Source organism: Cricetulus griseus, chromosome 3 (genome assembly GCF_003668045.3).
Source record: "Cricetulus griseus strain 17A/GY chromosome 3, alternate assembly CriGri-PICRH-1.0, whole genome shotgun sequence".
Taxonomy (NCBI): domain Eukaryota; kingdom Metazoa; phylum Chordata; class Mammalia; order Rodentia; family Cricetidae; genus Cricetulus; species Cricetulus griseus.
Window position 1 is genome coordinate 243,215,762 of NC_048596.1, and position 16,382 is coordinate 243,232,143.

The following is a 16,382-nucleotide window of genomic DNA, read 5'->3' on the forward strand; positions in this document are numbered from 1 at the left end:
AAAATTTATAAGATGTTCTCTTGTCCTTGTTCTTTTGCCAAGTCATAGCCCAGCAATAAGGATTCAGCTGTGAAACACAGTGAACTTTCACCAAATACAACACGAACTACCATAATCTCAGACTTCCCAGAGCCCCTCCAAAATAAATTTCTGTTGTTCACAAGGTACCCCATCTAAGGTATTTTGTTATAGCAGTTTAGTGGACTAAAATAGGATTTAAAAGCCACCTGAAAGTTAGAAAGACTAACTGACTGATTCAAGGTAGAACTACAAGCTTGAGGCACAGTGTTGTGACTCACCAATTGTTTTAAATTAGGCTTTATTTGAACATAGTCATATTTGTTTATTTTCATTCTGTGTAGGATTGCATTTATATTGGAGACCAGATAGTCCTATGAGGCTTACAAGGTCTATTACCTAGTGTTTCTCAGAAAGGTTTGGCCACCTATGCCATATTGCTAGCATGTTGGGTACAATTAAACAAGCAGATACAAACTGAATGAATGGAGGAGGACAGACAAGGGAGGAAAGTGGGAAGTCCAGCGAGGACTCTACGAGAAACTCAGGAGTTAGTTAACTTCTGCTCCATGAGCAGCAACTGGCCAACAGAGATGGTGTCATAGGAGGAAGAATTTATGGCAAGGCTTAACATTATGAAGGGGCAGCGTAGGCTCAAGGGACTGCTGGTGATTGAGTAGGATAAGAGATAGAGAAAGTGCTGGGGAGATGAGAAACGCTATGTGGAATAACAATCACCCATCAATCATCGTTTATCAAACTTGGTCAATTACCACAGTCACTTGGAACACTTAAAATGTAAAATACTAGGGTCCCAACATAAGCCTGATCAATCAAGACCTGTACCCTAAAGCTCCCACAAGATGCAGGGATATGGGTAATAAGGCTGGGAGGGAGGGGTTAATGAAAGGTTAACCAAAACTAAGGATATAAGAAAAGTCCTTATGGAAACCCAGTATTTGATATGCTAATTCAAAAATATAATTTGTAATAAGTCATTTGGATGGAGAGACCCCGCATGGGTAGACTGTGTTTTCTCCACATCAATGGCAAGTATTAGATAGCTCCCTACAAGGATACCCCAAAGGCCCCCAAAACAACACATGGCATTGACATTGCTCATGGTTGACCCAATTATTGAAGACACAACACACTTTGGACATAGAAAAATCAAGCTGGAATTGGCCTGAAATTTGTGTCCTTGCTGGTTAGTTTTCATATTGCTGAAAGGTGCTACAAAGGATACTAGAGGAGAGAAGTCATCAATGAACTTACCCAACAGTGGACCCTACATGTTACTTGCTAGAAAAACACACCACTGGTACAATAGTGGTCTCACTGTTGTGGGATATCCAATCCCTTTATGATAGAATTCTTGCTTGATACTGTAGACTGGATCAAAAGCCACTAGCTTGGGAAGACATAGCTTCTAGAGATGTGGGGAAGAAACTACTACCTGCTGTTTTGCTGAACAGATATGGCAAGCTGCCTTCTAAATATTTATGTTTGTGCTGAAATATTAGTGATGTTCTCAACCTTAGTCAGAGAAGCTTCTTTTTGTAGTGGGGAATAGTCAATGCAGAGAGTCAAAACTGGTGAAAGTCCTAAAAAATAAATGACAGCTGAATGCTCAGCCCTAGGATGACTATACCAACCCCTGTACAGCTTGGGAAACATTGTGTGAAAGGAGACAGAAAGAACATAAAAACTGGAGGAGGAGGAAGGGTTCTGTGAAACACTGTCTTCTGAACACAGCATAATGTTGAATGAATTTACTGCAGCTATGGTGATCTGCGTAACACCTGGGCAAGACCAAGCCATCAAATATCCCTGCATGGATAGAGAAAGGGCTCATGAGGCTCCACCCTGAGCAGAGGAGATATTGGCTATTGATTTCTGCTAGAGGAGAAGCTGTCATTTTTCTTTAGGGGTATTTCCACTCCTGGGTTGAAAAAAAATGTCTACAAGCAGCACTAGCTGGACTCAAATTGTTTTTAAAAAGAAAAAAAAAGATGTGTAAGAGGAGAGGAACATATTAGGGCATCCAGGGGAAGTGGGGGAGGGCTAGTTTTGGTGAATTTATAATCAAGATCAATTATATATGTATGACATTGTCAAAAAATAAATAAGGTATTTTTAAAATAAGTTTCTACGAGATTCTGGCACATAATGGCTTAAAAGAGTAGGAGGAGAAGGGAGAAGCAGGACTACTGGACAGGGGCTAAGACAATCCCAAGGTTCACGAAGAATATGTGACTTAGTGCATTTTCTACTGTTGGTAATAAAGACCGTGGCCAAAAGCAACCCAGGGAGGAAAGAGTTCGGCTAGCATATCTCAGATCACAGTGCACTGATGGAAGCCAATGCATTAACTCAAGGACAACACTAAAGCAGAACCTTCAAGGAATGCTGTTTACTAGCTTGCTCCACATAGCTTTCTCAGCTTGCCCGGACGACCTGCATAGAGATAGCACTACCCTTATAGGGTTGAGCCCTCCTAAATCAGTCATCAACCAAGAAAATGTTATACAAACTTGCCTGCAGGCAATCTGGTGGAGGCATTTTCTCAAGTGGGGTTCCTCTTGCCAGATACATCTGGGTTTACATTGTGTTGTCAAAAAAACAACCACCACAGTGTGCAACAATGTATTGTGACAGCCTGTTACTATAAGAAAAGAAAAAAATGAGTGCATTGTTTATGATCAGTAGAGTGGGGAGAGAGTCCCACTCAGGTGGACATGGTTATTAGATGGGCCTAGTAAGAACTCTCTATTCTTACATCTCGAACTTGAATCAAAACTTGGGCTTTGTCTGACATCAAATTCCAAATATTACCTGGGGGCTTGGGGAAAGATTTTGATACCCCAGATAATGTAAGTGAAACTGCTCTAGAAATAACCAAACCTGGGACTGGAGAGCTGGCTCAGAAGTTAAGATCCCTTGTTCTTCCAGAGGACACTCCTTGGAAGCTCACAACCATCCATAACTCCAGTTCCAGCATATCTGATGCCCTCTTTTGACCTTTACTGGTGCCAGGCACATACTCCTATACAAAAAATAAACAAACCTAAGACAAAATACATAACCAAACCAGCGATCAAAAGATGAAAATTTTATGATAAACAATTTTGTTTGCTTTTTTTATGTCCCTTAAAGAATTCATTTTTCTGTTTATGAAAAAAGTACCATCCCCCATAAAAGAAACGGCTTTTGATTTTTTTTTTGCATAAAAGCAGGACATCTTAAACTCCTGTTTTCTTGTTTTTATGAATCTGGATATAATTCTCCAATCACCCATAAAAATAAAATAAAAACTGGTGGAAGGAATGGAGTTGGGAAGAGTCCAATTGTACAATGTTCTTATTTAGTATGAAGCGGTTATATAAATTCAACCTTCACCTCATTAATTGGATAAATAAAACATAGGGTTAGTGCTTAAATGATAAATAGTAGAAAATGGAAAAAAGACCATACAAGGATTTGACAAAGTTAAAAAAAATAGGCAAAGTATTAAAAATTAAATGCTCTCTGCCATTCTATATTCCTCATAGTTTTCATCTGACTAGATTTGGACTGCCCTCTTAAGCCATAAGATCAGAAAGAAGACTCCATAATTGAAGTTTTAATGGGCACCATGATAGATGACCCACAGTTGACGTTTTAGTGGGCATGTGATGGACAACCTACAGCTGAAGTCTTAATGGACATGATGGATGCAGAGCTGTTGTTGCTATCGATGTGCTTACCTGTAGCATGTTTTAAATTATGAGGACAGCATGTTGCACTAGGTTTTTTGGTCTGTTTTGCACATAATACAATGAGTTTAATTTTGTAGTTTACCTCTGGCACTACCAGTGTTTGAACTTCTTTCTCCCTTTCTTTTGTGCTCTCTTTCTAGCCTTATAGGACTCACTATTTTCATCTGTTCTATCCAGGGTAACAAAATATCTTACACCGAATAATTCATGTATAATAGCAGCTTATTATCCATAATTATGGTCACTGAGAAGTCCCAGATGTTTAATGCCTGCTGAGGATTTTCTGTCTGTTTCAAAGACGGTGCTTTTAGCTATCTTCTCAGTTGGTGAAAGGGGACAAAGTAGAGTGTGGCAGCTTTGCTTATGAGAGCACTAATTCCATTCACAATGGTAGAGATCCAGTGACTTACTCACCTTCTGAAGGCTCCAAGTCTTACCACTCTTAGCATCAGGTATGGATTTAACATATGAATTTTGAGGAGGCCACTTAGACCTTAGCATTCACATTAGGTATATGCTTCCAATATTGCTTCCCCATGAACTGCATTTGACACCAGCATACTTCCTGTGGTCTGCCACAGTGTCCTGGACTACCTTAATGTTCACCAAACATTTGCAAAGAAAACTTCATGTGTATTTAGTTTCTTCTAAATGTTTCAATCAACCATTATTAAATGTAGGTGCCATTATTAAATGTAGTCTTATTAGTAATAAAGTTGTGGCAAAGAGAGGTGAAGGAGTGCCTTAAAATGTGGGAGTAGCTCATTGGCATCTCTTATACAATGAATTCCAAAAAGTAGCAAATCTGGTGTGATAGTTGAGGTCTCTATCTCCCTCCCTCCCTCTTCGGGGTGTGTGTGTGTGTGTGTGTGTGTGTGTGTGTGTGTGTGTTGAATCCTAACTCCATAGGATCTTCCTTCAATATCATGCATCCTGTAATATAAAGCTTACATAGAAAACTCACAGAGTTAAAACATCAAACTGTTATTTTATGACAGCAGAGGTACATAATCTAGCCTGATATCACAGGAGAAGGAATCAGATGGTATATTTATTCACTTTCTATTCTCCCAGAACTTCATGTGCCCATCACAGATCTCCACAATGACATGTTCATTGTCCACAGTGCTTCTTGTCCTCATTGGAATCCAGAGCAGATCATGAACATCTGAAGGTGGGGTCTATTTGTATCTGTTTGGAGCCACATAATGTTTTGGTATTTATCCACACAATACTCATTCAGCACTCTTCATATATTATATGTAGCCTTTGTTTGAAAAAAAATATAGAGATGAAAAAGATGAGCTGAGAATCTGTAATCTTTATTCTGGAAGTTTGGAGAGTGACATACCAACCAAGGCAACTAAGACTGTTTTCAACAATTAGCACTCCAATTCAGTCCATTTTGATTTCATAGAATTTTGACCCTTGGACTTCATTCACATGGGTGCTAAGACTCAGCATAGTGAAGATCATTTCTGCTCCAAGCCTTTCTCTCCCTATTTCCATCAAGCTAGGTTCAAACCAAACCCTATTACTTGTCAGCTCTGTTGCCTGAGTATAGCAACCAAACTGCCTTTGAGTCTTGTTCAGCTGAGCCCTTTCCGGACCTAGACCACATGGTACAAGGGATCTTTCTGCCAAAAAAAGATATAGAAATCCTCCAAGGACCACACAAGCAGCCGTAGGATGCAGGGTAGAAAGGGACCATTCCCACACTTCTCCCTGGACATCAATGCACTGCTGTTTGGTTGAAGGTGATGTCTAGGCTCCTTTCCAGAAGGGGATATTGGGCACTGGACACATGATGGTGTGTTCACAAAGTTATCTGCCTTCTCTGTTTCACTCAAACTCACGGTCCTTGTGCCTGGGTTACAGCTATGCACCAACAGATCCTGATGAGTTCTAGGAGATGGCAAAAAAAAAAAAGGAAGGAAGAAGAAAAAGAGGGAGAGAAAATTTTGCTCCATGGTGTTCTGTTATTAAGTTAAACAACTTGTGCATGTTCCCTGTGTCCATACCTGGCATGTAAGAGAAATCCGTGTTAGTTACTTACTCTGTCTGAAAAACAAACACCATCCAGAAAACAGCACATTCTAGCATACTCACCAAGGGATACCTTTTGGTTACAGAATGCATTCATATAGCAAAGCCTAAAGGAATGGGACCAGGGTAGGGAAGTGTGTGAGAAAGTGAAAGGAGCATTTTAAGTTGGATAATTTGATGTTTGTGTAAGAAAAGACATTTGGGTAATGACACAGATAGAGGACTTAACAGTCAGCTGGCAATAAGGTGATACTCAAGAACTGAAAAGCCTTTTAAAAAGAAGCTCACATGCACCATCTATGGTATGATGAAGGAACTTCAGGCTAATGGATCCGGGACATCTACATCCCAACAGACTTTTTGTTTCTGATTCTTCAGCCTTGAGGAACAAACTCAACAGCTATTTCTTTCTTTCTAAACCAACAATTCCTGGTTATAGTCTTCAACAGTTCAATTCCTGGTCGTTGAATATAAATGGCTTATTTAACTGAAATTTTTCATATTGTTTTCTGATAATGGTTACCCACATATATCTTCATTTGACATTTGTACTGTCTGAAAATAATCAGTTCAGGTCTAAGCCAGTTGTGTATGAAAGAAAATGCTCTGTGAAAATTGCCTACAGTCTTGCAGGATAGAGAGAACAAACCCAATGCTACCATAGAATTCCCTTTGTTGTTGGAAGACTGAGCCAGATGACCTGTGGTTGATGTCATTGTTCTTTCTCTCAGTTAACAAAGCCTCAGAGGAACCCAATACCAGATTGGTGAGATGATGGCTTCAAAAAGTCATATATCAGGGGTGAATGGGTTGGAGACTATGAAGATATATTGTATATATTTATGAAATTATCAAAGAACAAGTAAAAGTTACTCTCTAAAAACTAGTCATGAATTCAAATTATTATATTTTCTTCCTTGTTATTAAAATAAATAAACAGTGATCTTCTCAATATATTAAAACACACAGAGAGAACAACCTTAAATGAAACTGCTACAAAAAGTAGTATAAATATGTCAAATATGACACATAAATTCAATCATGTCATTGGAAAACCCAGAGGAAAACTCAAAGCAATGAACTAGCCTGACCCTCGCCTCAGCTTGAACCTCGCCTAGCAGCACAAATTCTTTTAACTGGAATTTTTTCTTGGCAAATATAGTCTTTCCACGTTTGCGCATTTAAGATACATTTAGGAGACTTTTGAGAACATGAATGCTTAAGAGGAATAAGCAGGAGTTGGTGAGGGAAATCTTCATTTTCGTTTCTCCTGCTGGAAATGCCTTTGGTATAATGTTGCATGAACGTGGCTTTTAGTGTTTAATATGATCTCCTGTTAAGGATTTCCATACATTTGTTATTAATGGCTGTTGCTTTTCATTTTTATTTACCAACTTTACTAAGGGAGGTGGGGGTGGGGATCTGTGGACCTTGCTGTGGGACTACTCAAGTCATTTCTGTTTTCTGACAATAAACTCATTCTTCGAATCCCGGGACAATCCTCTTAGAAACGGGTGGTCCATCCTAAGCACATGCTCTGTGCTGTGTAGGTCTCCCAACTGGCTACCCCATTCCTCACTGTCTTCAGATCTTTCCCAAAGCCCCGCTGAGCCAGACAACACTGAAACCAAGGAAGGGCTAGAATTCTGCCTTCCCTGAAAAGCTTCTTCCAGAAATGTCAGGTTTTGCCAAAATACCATGAGTGAAATCTAAAACATTCAATGAGGGAAATACAGCTCTGTGCTATTTTGAAGTTATCCAAATCACTGGGGTTAAATGTATGCATCTGGTCTGCCCAAGCCTTTCAGGGCCAGCCATGGAAATGCAAACTCACTCGGGCCTCAGCTGCAGTTCAGCACCAGCTGCTGTCCACAGCTTAAATGCTAATTAACAGAGATGGCGCCAGAGCAGCTTGGGTTTCCTGGATGCTAGCAAGGATTTCAGGAACTACCCAAAGAAATGAGTCCCAGTTCTCTAGAGAAATGAGTTGAAGGAATGCTGGGGGCTTGAAGATCACAACTCCAAAGACACTAATAACTGCCTTTTCCCCCACCTGTCCCACACTCAACATGTCCTCTTCCCTCATCACTTGACAGAATAGTGGCTACATAGAGTATGGAAGCCTTGTCTCAAGGTGCTGTATTGAAATCATAGAGTGTGTTGCCCTTGTAGAGCTGGACAGCAATTTGATTCCCATAGTGAAAATGATTCCCTTGCTAGCATTGTTCAGAATGTCCCTTTCCTCCACTATTATTGTAAGACAGAGTACTAGGCAGGTCTACCCATGTTAGATGAGTTCTTGTCCCATTCCTTACTATAGAAGAAAGAGCAGCCCCACCAGACCACAAAATCTGGTTCCATCTTGGTTTCCAAGTCAGAGTCTCCATTTTATGGACAGAGAAAAGGGTGAGAAAAGGGTGAGAGTGGAGGGGGGGACGGGGAGGAATGCTCTCCCCTTCATTTAACTTTTATCACATCTTACAGGGAACCAGCTCATAAACACTGCCTACATCTCACAAGTCATTTGCTTACTCATCTATCTGCTTAATATGGCTTATGAGTTTTACCCGTTCTATTTGCTTTCCTTGCCTTCTCTAGCAGAATTGAATATTCTCAAATCCTATAGCAAACATACATTATAAGCAAAAAGATATATGGGGAAAGCAAAGCAGACAGAGGAAGGCTTGCCCCACAGTGGTAGAAGGGATAGAAGCCATAGTGTGAAGTAGTGAAGTCCTGGTAGGAGAGAAGTTTAGAGCAGAACATGTGAGTGGGAAGCACCAAGGGTGACAAAGTGTCAGTCATGGATTCATGATCCTCTGAGATATTCTAGGAGCCTCTTTTCAAAGAATTCATTTCTGTTCCTCTGAAGGAGGTAACTCCCAGTCAGTGCAGGTATACCTCAGGAAGACATCCTTCCTGGCCATGCCCTCCCTCTTCAGCCCCCTGTGCTAGAAACCACCCTGAGGCAAAAATCAGGATACGGGGAAAGATTCAAAGCAAGACGGGAGGATCATGGCTGTACCTGAACACCTGTTAGTTGTGTAGCTAATTTTGACAAATCAATCAACATAATAGAGGGCTTCCCAACACATCTGTTTAGGTAAGCCTCTTTGAGAAATTAGGACCCTAGAAGGATTTGTCTTAGTAGACATTTTTTAAAGGAGCAATAAGCAGTCATAGCTGAGCACGGTTTTCTTCCACAAGTTCATACCAGCCATAGAACTGTGACTGAAATGAACATTCCTGCAATAACGATCCAGGCCTCAGGCTCTAAACATTTGCAATAGTCAAAAGGGGAGATAGGTCAGTTTTCCATTGCTAATGATGATACACTACAGATGAGGTAAACTCTAAAGAAGTTTGCTTTAGCTTCTGGTTCTGCAGGTTCAAGGTCTTGGGGTTACATGTAGTAATGTCCCCATGCTGGCAGTGAAACATAAAACATCACATGGTGACTGAACATATGTATGTGTGCCTCTACTTATAAAGATGACAGCATTAAATCATGGACTTCTACCCTAGTGGCCTTATCTAACCCTAATTTCCTCCTCAAAACTCTTTCTCTAAATGTCCAGTTATGTTTGTTCTCTGGATGCCTCACACTGGGGGTTAAATTTTAATAGGAGTTTCAGAGGTTACACACCATAGTCACACTTCAGCAGGTATGCAAATCTTCAGAGATGATAGTGTTAGAACAGATCGTAGGACCCAAAGAAAATGACCACAAATCCAAAGAATTCTTGCAAGGGAAAAGTTTTATTTTTGCTGAAGGGTGTGTGGCCAGGCCAAATCAAGCAGGCAAACACACAGCATCAAATCCACCAGGCTTTTATTCCTAATGCACAAAAGTTCTGTGCCTCACTCTGAGTGGTCAGAGCTTGACCTCACACTCTAGTGTGATTGGTCAATTCAAAGAGGTGCAGATGATAAGCCAAGAACAACTTTTGAGAATGGAATGCAATCTTGAGCACATATTTTGATTTCAAAATGTGCTGACCCTAGAGGAATTTGTTGAGTGGTTTCTGTATAATTTTTAAAGTGGAGTTTTGTCTTATTTATCCCTCTGATGGAAAAGGCAGAACATTTTGTTTTCAGTTCCCACAGTAGTTCATAGTGGATATACCTGCATATTTATGGGGAAAGAAACCACAGTCTGATTCTCAGAAGTGCTTCAGACTTGCAGGGTCAGAGGCCCCACCTTGTTGACTAGGGGCATTCTTGCTTGACTTTCAGTATTATTTCTCAGGACAATTATTTTCTAAGCAGTCAATTGCTTGATGTTCTCAACTGAAAGATGGAGATCTCAGAATACTTCAGAATTGGAGTTTGCTTGTCCCAACACATCCCTCTCCATTGTGTGAGACTCCATGTATTACTCTTGCATCACAGGAATAATTAAGCCAGTGATTCTGACTATTGTGAATTCTCAGGTGACAGTGAAAGATGAGCCATCTTCTTTAAAGGCTCAAGAAGATAGACATAGGGAAAACCAGGCTTATGCTGTGGTTGTTCTCAGCACCATCACAAAACAAGTGACCATTTGCTAATTACTACTTTATTATTTCTTTCCTTTAGAAATCCTTCTTTAACTTGCCATCAGCCCTGACTGACGAGCTCAACTGGCCCCAACTCTCTGGTGTCACTGGATTTCTGGACTCCACTAGTGGGTATGTTTTCACACTCACACACTGTACACTCACACACTGCACACTCATTCATGGCAGCTTATGTGCGAAAGGAGAGAGTAGGAGATGGAGCTTGCTCCCACAGTGTTGAAATGAGAATCATTTTAAGATGCTTCTAGACCATGAATGACCACTGACATGGTCCAGCCACTACAACAGGTTATGTACACTAAAGAGGAAATGTTCCTGTTGGGAGTTACAATTTACATCTAATAGAAAATCCTCAAATACATCAGTGAATTTTTCTGATTCCACATTTGATCCAAGAAACTAACTGTAAGAAAAATGATAGATAAAATTAAATTGCAAGTCACTGTGTCTGTTAATTATCCTGGCTTCAGTGCTGTAGATTTGAGCACAGGTCATGACTCAGTAAATCAGTTTGCTATGAGTGATGGATGGTGAGTGAGAACCCAACGTGTGTATCCCAGGACTACACCCAGAAAGGACACTTAATATTCTATAGAGGTTTGCAAGCACTTCTATATGATAGAAAGCCCCAGGTATGAGGGGTAACATCTCTCCTAAGGTGCTAATTTTTACAATTGGTAATAAGAATAAGGAATATGGCAGACAAGTCCCTTCCTTGTGTAAGTAGAAGAGAGAGAAGAGCAATGGCAGGACATGGCCCACCCTCTCCAGCTCAGGCAATAGCAGCAGAGAGCCAGACAGTACCAAAAGTCAGGCTATGGCAATGATAAGGAGATTAAATATGAACAGGCCTGGTTTATCCAAAGCTGCAAACAGCATAACACCCAAGAGTCTGCCATTTATGATTTTAACGGGTATTGTTTTCCATTTGACAAAGAACATCACATCCCATAGATAATATTTATTAACTGCACTCATTCACTTTAAAAATACTCATTAAATACTAATCTTAAATTAGGCATGTAGACCCCAGGAGTTTTCATGATGAATGAGATGTGGTCTTGCCTCCAGTCAATTGCAATCAATAGTGTAGATGAAATCAAGGGAATCTAATGACAACACAAGGTAGATGTGCCAGTGGCAGGTTTGTCACAGAGCTACTGGGCTTAGCGGGAAAGTGCTCATGAAAACTATCCATAGCCTTTTGGGATACAGAACAAGGAGCCCAGGCTCCAAAAGAGACTGGGTCATAAAATGAATAGAAAAGAGACCAGGAAATATAATCAACTTTTAAGAAAACACGGTCATAATTCTATAGGACCTGTCTGTGAATATAAGGAAAGCAGAGCTGTGTGTTCAAATTATGTTTCCTTGTCAAACTTAACTATTTTCTAAGATAGTTCTTGTCATCCATATAAAATATTTTAATTAGTAAGTGGGGTTAGTAAGAGGTAACTGTTAGAATGAAGTGGTGGGAATACCTTGGCTGTTTGAGGCCAAGAAATGCTACAGAGATCACACCACGCAACAGATCTCATGCAAGAGATTTATTGGGGGGGGCAGTTAAGGGATATCTTGGAGGAGGAACAAAAGAGAGAGAGAGAGAGAGAGAGAGAGAGAGAGAGACAGACAGACAGACAGACAGACAGACAGACAGACAGACAGACAGAGCAAAAGAACCGGAGTATGTGATAGAGGGGACCTTTTCAAGGGTATTTGGTAACTAGTGATGACAAAGCTACTAGAGCTGAATTCCTGAAGGTGGGCTCAGGGAGTACATGATTTCTAAGAGAAAAATATCAACAAAATAAAAAATAAGACAAAATTTATTTTAAAAATAAGAAAAAGAAAGAGTGAGTCCTGGCACACAATAAGATAGGGAACACCCAAATATGCCATTGAGTTCATTTTCTATTGGTCATCTACTTCTGGGCATGCAGCCTATCCTTGAGAATATATAAGAATATAGTTAAGAATATAGTTTCCCCAGTGAGACTTCCTAGAAGAATGCTACATTTTCATTTGCAAACAGTTATCAGTTGGGGATAGTTTTTCATGTGTCTACTTCTCCTTTAAGCTCTAGAACCCCATCTGGTGCATATCCATGCAGGCCCTGTGCATGCTGCCTCAGTCTCTGTGAGTGCATGTGAGCTGTGGATCATGTTGCTTTATAGGGACTTGTTTTCTTGGTGTTCTCCATCTCCCTCGGCTCTTACATGCTTCCTGTCTCTTCTTCCACAGGTTTCCCCGAGCCCCAAGGATAGGGGTTCGATGCAGACATCCCATTTAGGGCTTAATGTTCCAAGGTTTCTCACTCTCTGCTTAAAGTCTAGCTGTGGGTCTCTATATTTGTTCTCATCTGCTTCAGGAGGAAGCTTCTCTGATGATGGCTGTACAAGGCTATCATCTATGAGTACAACAGAATGTAGTTAGGAGTTATTTTATTGCTACTTTTTTGTTTGTGTTGTTTGTTTTTCAGTAGCATTTGGTTTTACCCTAAGTCCATGGGCTGTCTAGTCTCATGTTCTTGGTCACCAAAGCAATGTCAGGTATGGGTTCCATCTCATGGAGTGGGCCTTAAGTCAAATCAGACATTGGTTGGTTACTCCCACAAGTTTGTGTCAACATTGCACTAGTATATCTTACAGGCAGGACACCATTGAAGATCAAATAGTTTGTGGCTGGTTTGGCATTTATGTTTCTCCATTGGTAGTATGCAAAGTACCTTCCTGTACCAAAGATACTAGAATGTAGGAATGAAAGCTCTATGTAGGCACTAGCTCTAATTCTCCATGTCCAATGAATCTTTAGCAATGGGACCTTGCTAAAGGTCAGTTTTTGAAAATCAACAGCCTATGTTGTTTGGGGGTTCCCATGGGACCCCTTTGGCCATCAACCCAACTGGATATAACCCAATACTGGTACTGAAAGCTTCATTTGGTGACAAGATATGGCCAATTGGGGCTCTGTCTCCCAGTTATTTGGCTATTTCAGTTAGGTTACCTTTATATCTGTATATATTCTATGTAGGTTCTATTGTATTAAGTTTCCATACTACCCCCTCAAATGGCCCTTAATTTTAGCTGCTTTTCTTTATATTCCCTCCCTCATCTCCTTCTTCCCTCTCCCTCCTGACCTAATCCTCCCATTGCAGTCCCCCATTCATCAATCCATTTTAAATTTCTCATTGTTTAGGAGGCCAGCAAGTCTAAGGTGAAGGTGCCAAGTTCAGATGATGGGCCTTCTTATTGTGTCCTCATGTGACAAGGTCATCACATGATTAGTCCCAGGCAGCCTCTTCCCTCATCTCTCCTCTCCTCCTCTTATAAAACCATTGGTCCCACCACAGATTCTCCATTCTCATGACCTTATCCAACCCTAGTTATCTCCCTAAAACACCTTCTCTAAGCACCACCAACAAATTAATTTGAAGATTAAGTTTCCAGTCCATGAAGTTTCTTAGAACATAGTCAAATCACAGCAACATTTTATACTGAAAGTGGCCATTCAGCTGTGGCTTATGTGGAAGTTATAACTGTTCTGGGCTAGTCTGCTAACACAGCACCCTGAGCTCTGTACTGCTATCCATAAAATCCTGTCTGCTCAGGCCACTTGCTCAGTCTGACTCTACATGCTGTCTGCAATATTTCTAAAGAAGTGGAAGTTACACTGCACAGCTGACTATTCTCATGCTTTAAACATGTGCCTCTGCTCACTGTGAGGCCTCTGGCTATCTTTTTACCAGCTGTTTCTATGCACCACACCTGTGTTCCCTGTCACTCAGCTAGAATAATGAACAGGCTATCTAACTTCTATTTATTAAAAAGAAAATCCTCTGGAATCTCAGTGGCAGTGGATTCATCCATTAAGAAGAAACATTGGGAGCTGACACTCTGTGCATCTTCATTCAATACACTCTTCATGAATGGCATTACTATTAAACCATCTTATTATGCCATCATATGAATTACACGTGCAAATAATCTATGCTAGGCTATTGTTATTAAAAGAATAAAAGGTTTAAAAGGCATACAAAAACAGATTAACATATGGCTGAGGTTCTCTTCTGGTAGAAAGAAGACAATAAAAGAAATATTGAAGTCATTCACTTACCTAAAATGTATGATTTTCCTGAGAATCCTGGCTGGTATTTTGTCACTTGGCTTAATCTGGAGTTACCTGAGAAAATGGAATCACAGTTGATAACAATCTCATTGATAAAATGCCTCCATAAGGTTGCCTGTAAACAATTCTGTAGGACACGTTCTTGATTGATGTGGGAAGATTCCAGTCCAGTGTGGGGCACTCAGGTGCAGTGCCATTCCTTGGCAGGTGGTTCTGAGTTGGGAAAAAAAATACAGCTGAATAAGTCATGGGTGAAAAGCCAGTAAACAGCATTTTTCCGTGACCTCTGTTTCAGTTCCTGCCTCCCAGTTCCTACCTTGAGTTCCAACCTTGGCTTCCCTCAATGGACTGTGACTCTTGCCTCCCCAAGTTGCATTAGGTCAGGGTTTAATAAGAGCAATAGAAAGCAGACAGAGAACAAGTAGTATAGACCAGTGGGAGGTGCATTTTGAGCACAATGGGACAGACCTGGTGGAGTTCTCCATTCAGCCTTGGGAATGTGCTGCCTGCCGTCTATGATCAGCCTTGCAGTATGAGTGTGAACAACAGTCTTTAGAAGTATACCTCATACAAGTACAAGCACGTAGTTCATAAGAGAAGCTGGCTCCTATCCTTCCCTTCTGTGTCAATTGCTTTACCCTCTCAGAACACAGTCTCACTGCCATAAACTGGAGGCAAATGAAATCCCAGACATAGCTCCAAACCCAAGCATGACCCTTCACTTATATGAATTTTGAGATCCTTTAGTATCTGTCCCCTTGACTCAAGCTTCAGAAATTCAGTAAGTGGCCAACCTTAGAAAGTCATCCATTGGCTCATATGTTTGAACACTTGGGCCCCAGCTGGTGGTACTGTTTTGTAAAGTCGTGGAACCTTCAGAAGGTGGGGTCTTGGGGGAGGAAGTGAGTCACAGAGAGCAGACCTGGAGGTTTACGGTGAGACCTCACTCCTTGTCCACTCTTTGCTTCCTGACTTTAGATTCAATGTGACCACATACCTGTGGCCATGTCTTCCTACCACAATGGATCACAGGCTAAAATAAACCTTTCTGTCTCTGAAATAAACAACTACCTGAACCCATTAATGACTATCTGAATCATCTTTATCCAAAGGTGGTACTCTAGAAGCCAGGCCTAAATGACAGAGTCTTTGAAGCAGAGGATAAGAGTGCAGGGATGGAGTAGGGTAGCCTTCAGAGCTAGAAAAAAAGTGAGAGGGTGGGTGTGTGAGTCCAGAAAGATAGATAGCTCAGGGTAAAGTGCTTGATAGTCCAATCTGAGGACCTGAATCCAAATCCTAGCACCTATGTAAAGAGCAAGGTGTGGTGGTGTGTGCAGTTCTGGGGAAGGCAGTGACAGGCAGATTCCTGAAGCTCACTGCCAGACAACTTAACTTAGCTTAAATGATGAGCCCCCAAGTTCCAATGAGAGAGATCTCACCTCAAAGTGCTCTCTCTGTCTCTCTCTCTGTCTCTCTCTCTCTGTCTGTCTCTGTCTGTCTGTCTGTCTGTCTCTCTCTGTCTCTCTCTCTCTGTGTCTCTCTCTCTGTCTCTCTCTCTCTCTCTCTCTCTCTCTCTCTCTCTCTCTCTCTCTCTCTCACACACACACACACACACACACACAAAGAGTGTTCAAGTGCATGCATGCACGAACACTTCCATAGGAGCTTAAGTTAGCCATAAAAAGTCACAAAAGCCCCAAATTAAAAAGAAAGCAATTAGCAAAGTTACCATATCAAACTCAAGCTAGAGTGGTAAAAATAAAGTCCACAGACTAGGTGTGATGGTGGATAGCCTTAATCCCAATATTGAGGAGGTGGAGACAGAAGGATGGCATGTTTAAAAGCATAGCAAGACTCTATTACAAAGAATGAGATC

General features: G+C 40.9%; 1 protein-coding gene across 1 annotated transcript in view; it reads left to right on the forward strand.

The window, feature by feature from the left end:
* Aoah (acyloxyacyl hydrolase) overlaps nucleotides 1–16,382 on the forward strand; it is a 198,801-nt gene that overhangs the window by 112,260 nt on the left and 70,159 nt on the right. The window contains exon 12 of the mRNA XM_027409368.2: nucleotides 10,401–10,492. Coding sequence (XP_027265169.1) covers nucleotides 10,401–10,492 — 92 coding nt within the window. The remainder of the gene's footprint in view (nucleotides 1–10,400; nucleotides 10,493–16,382) is intronic.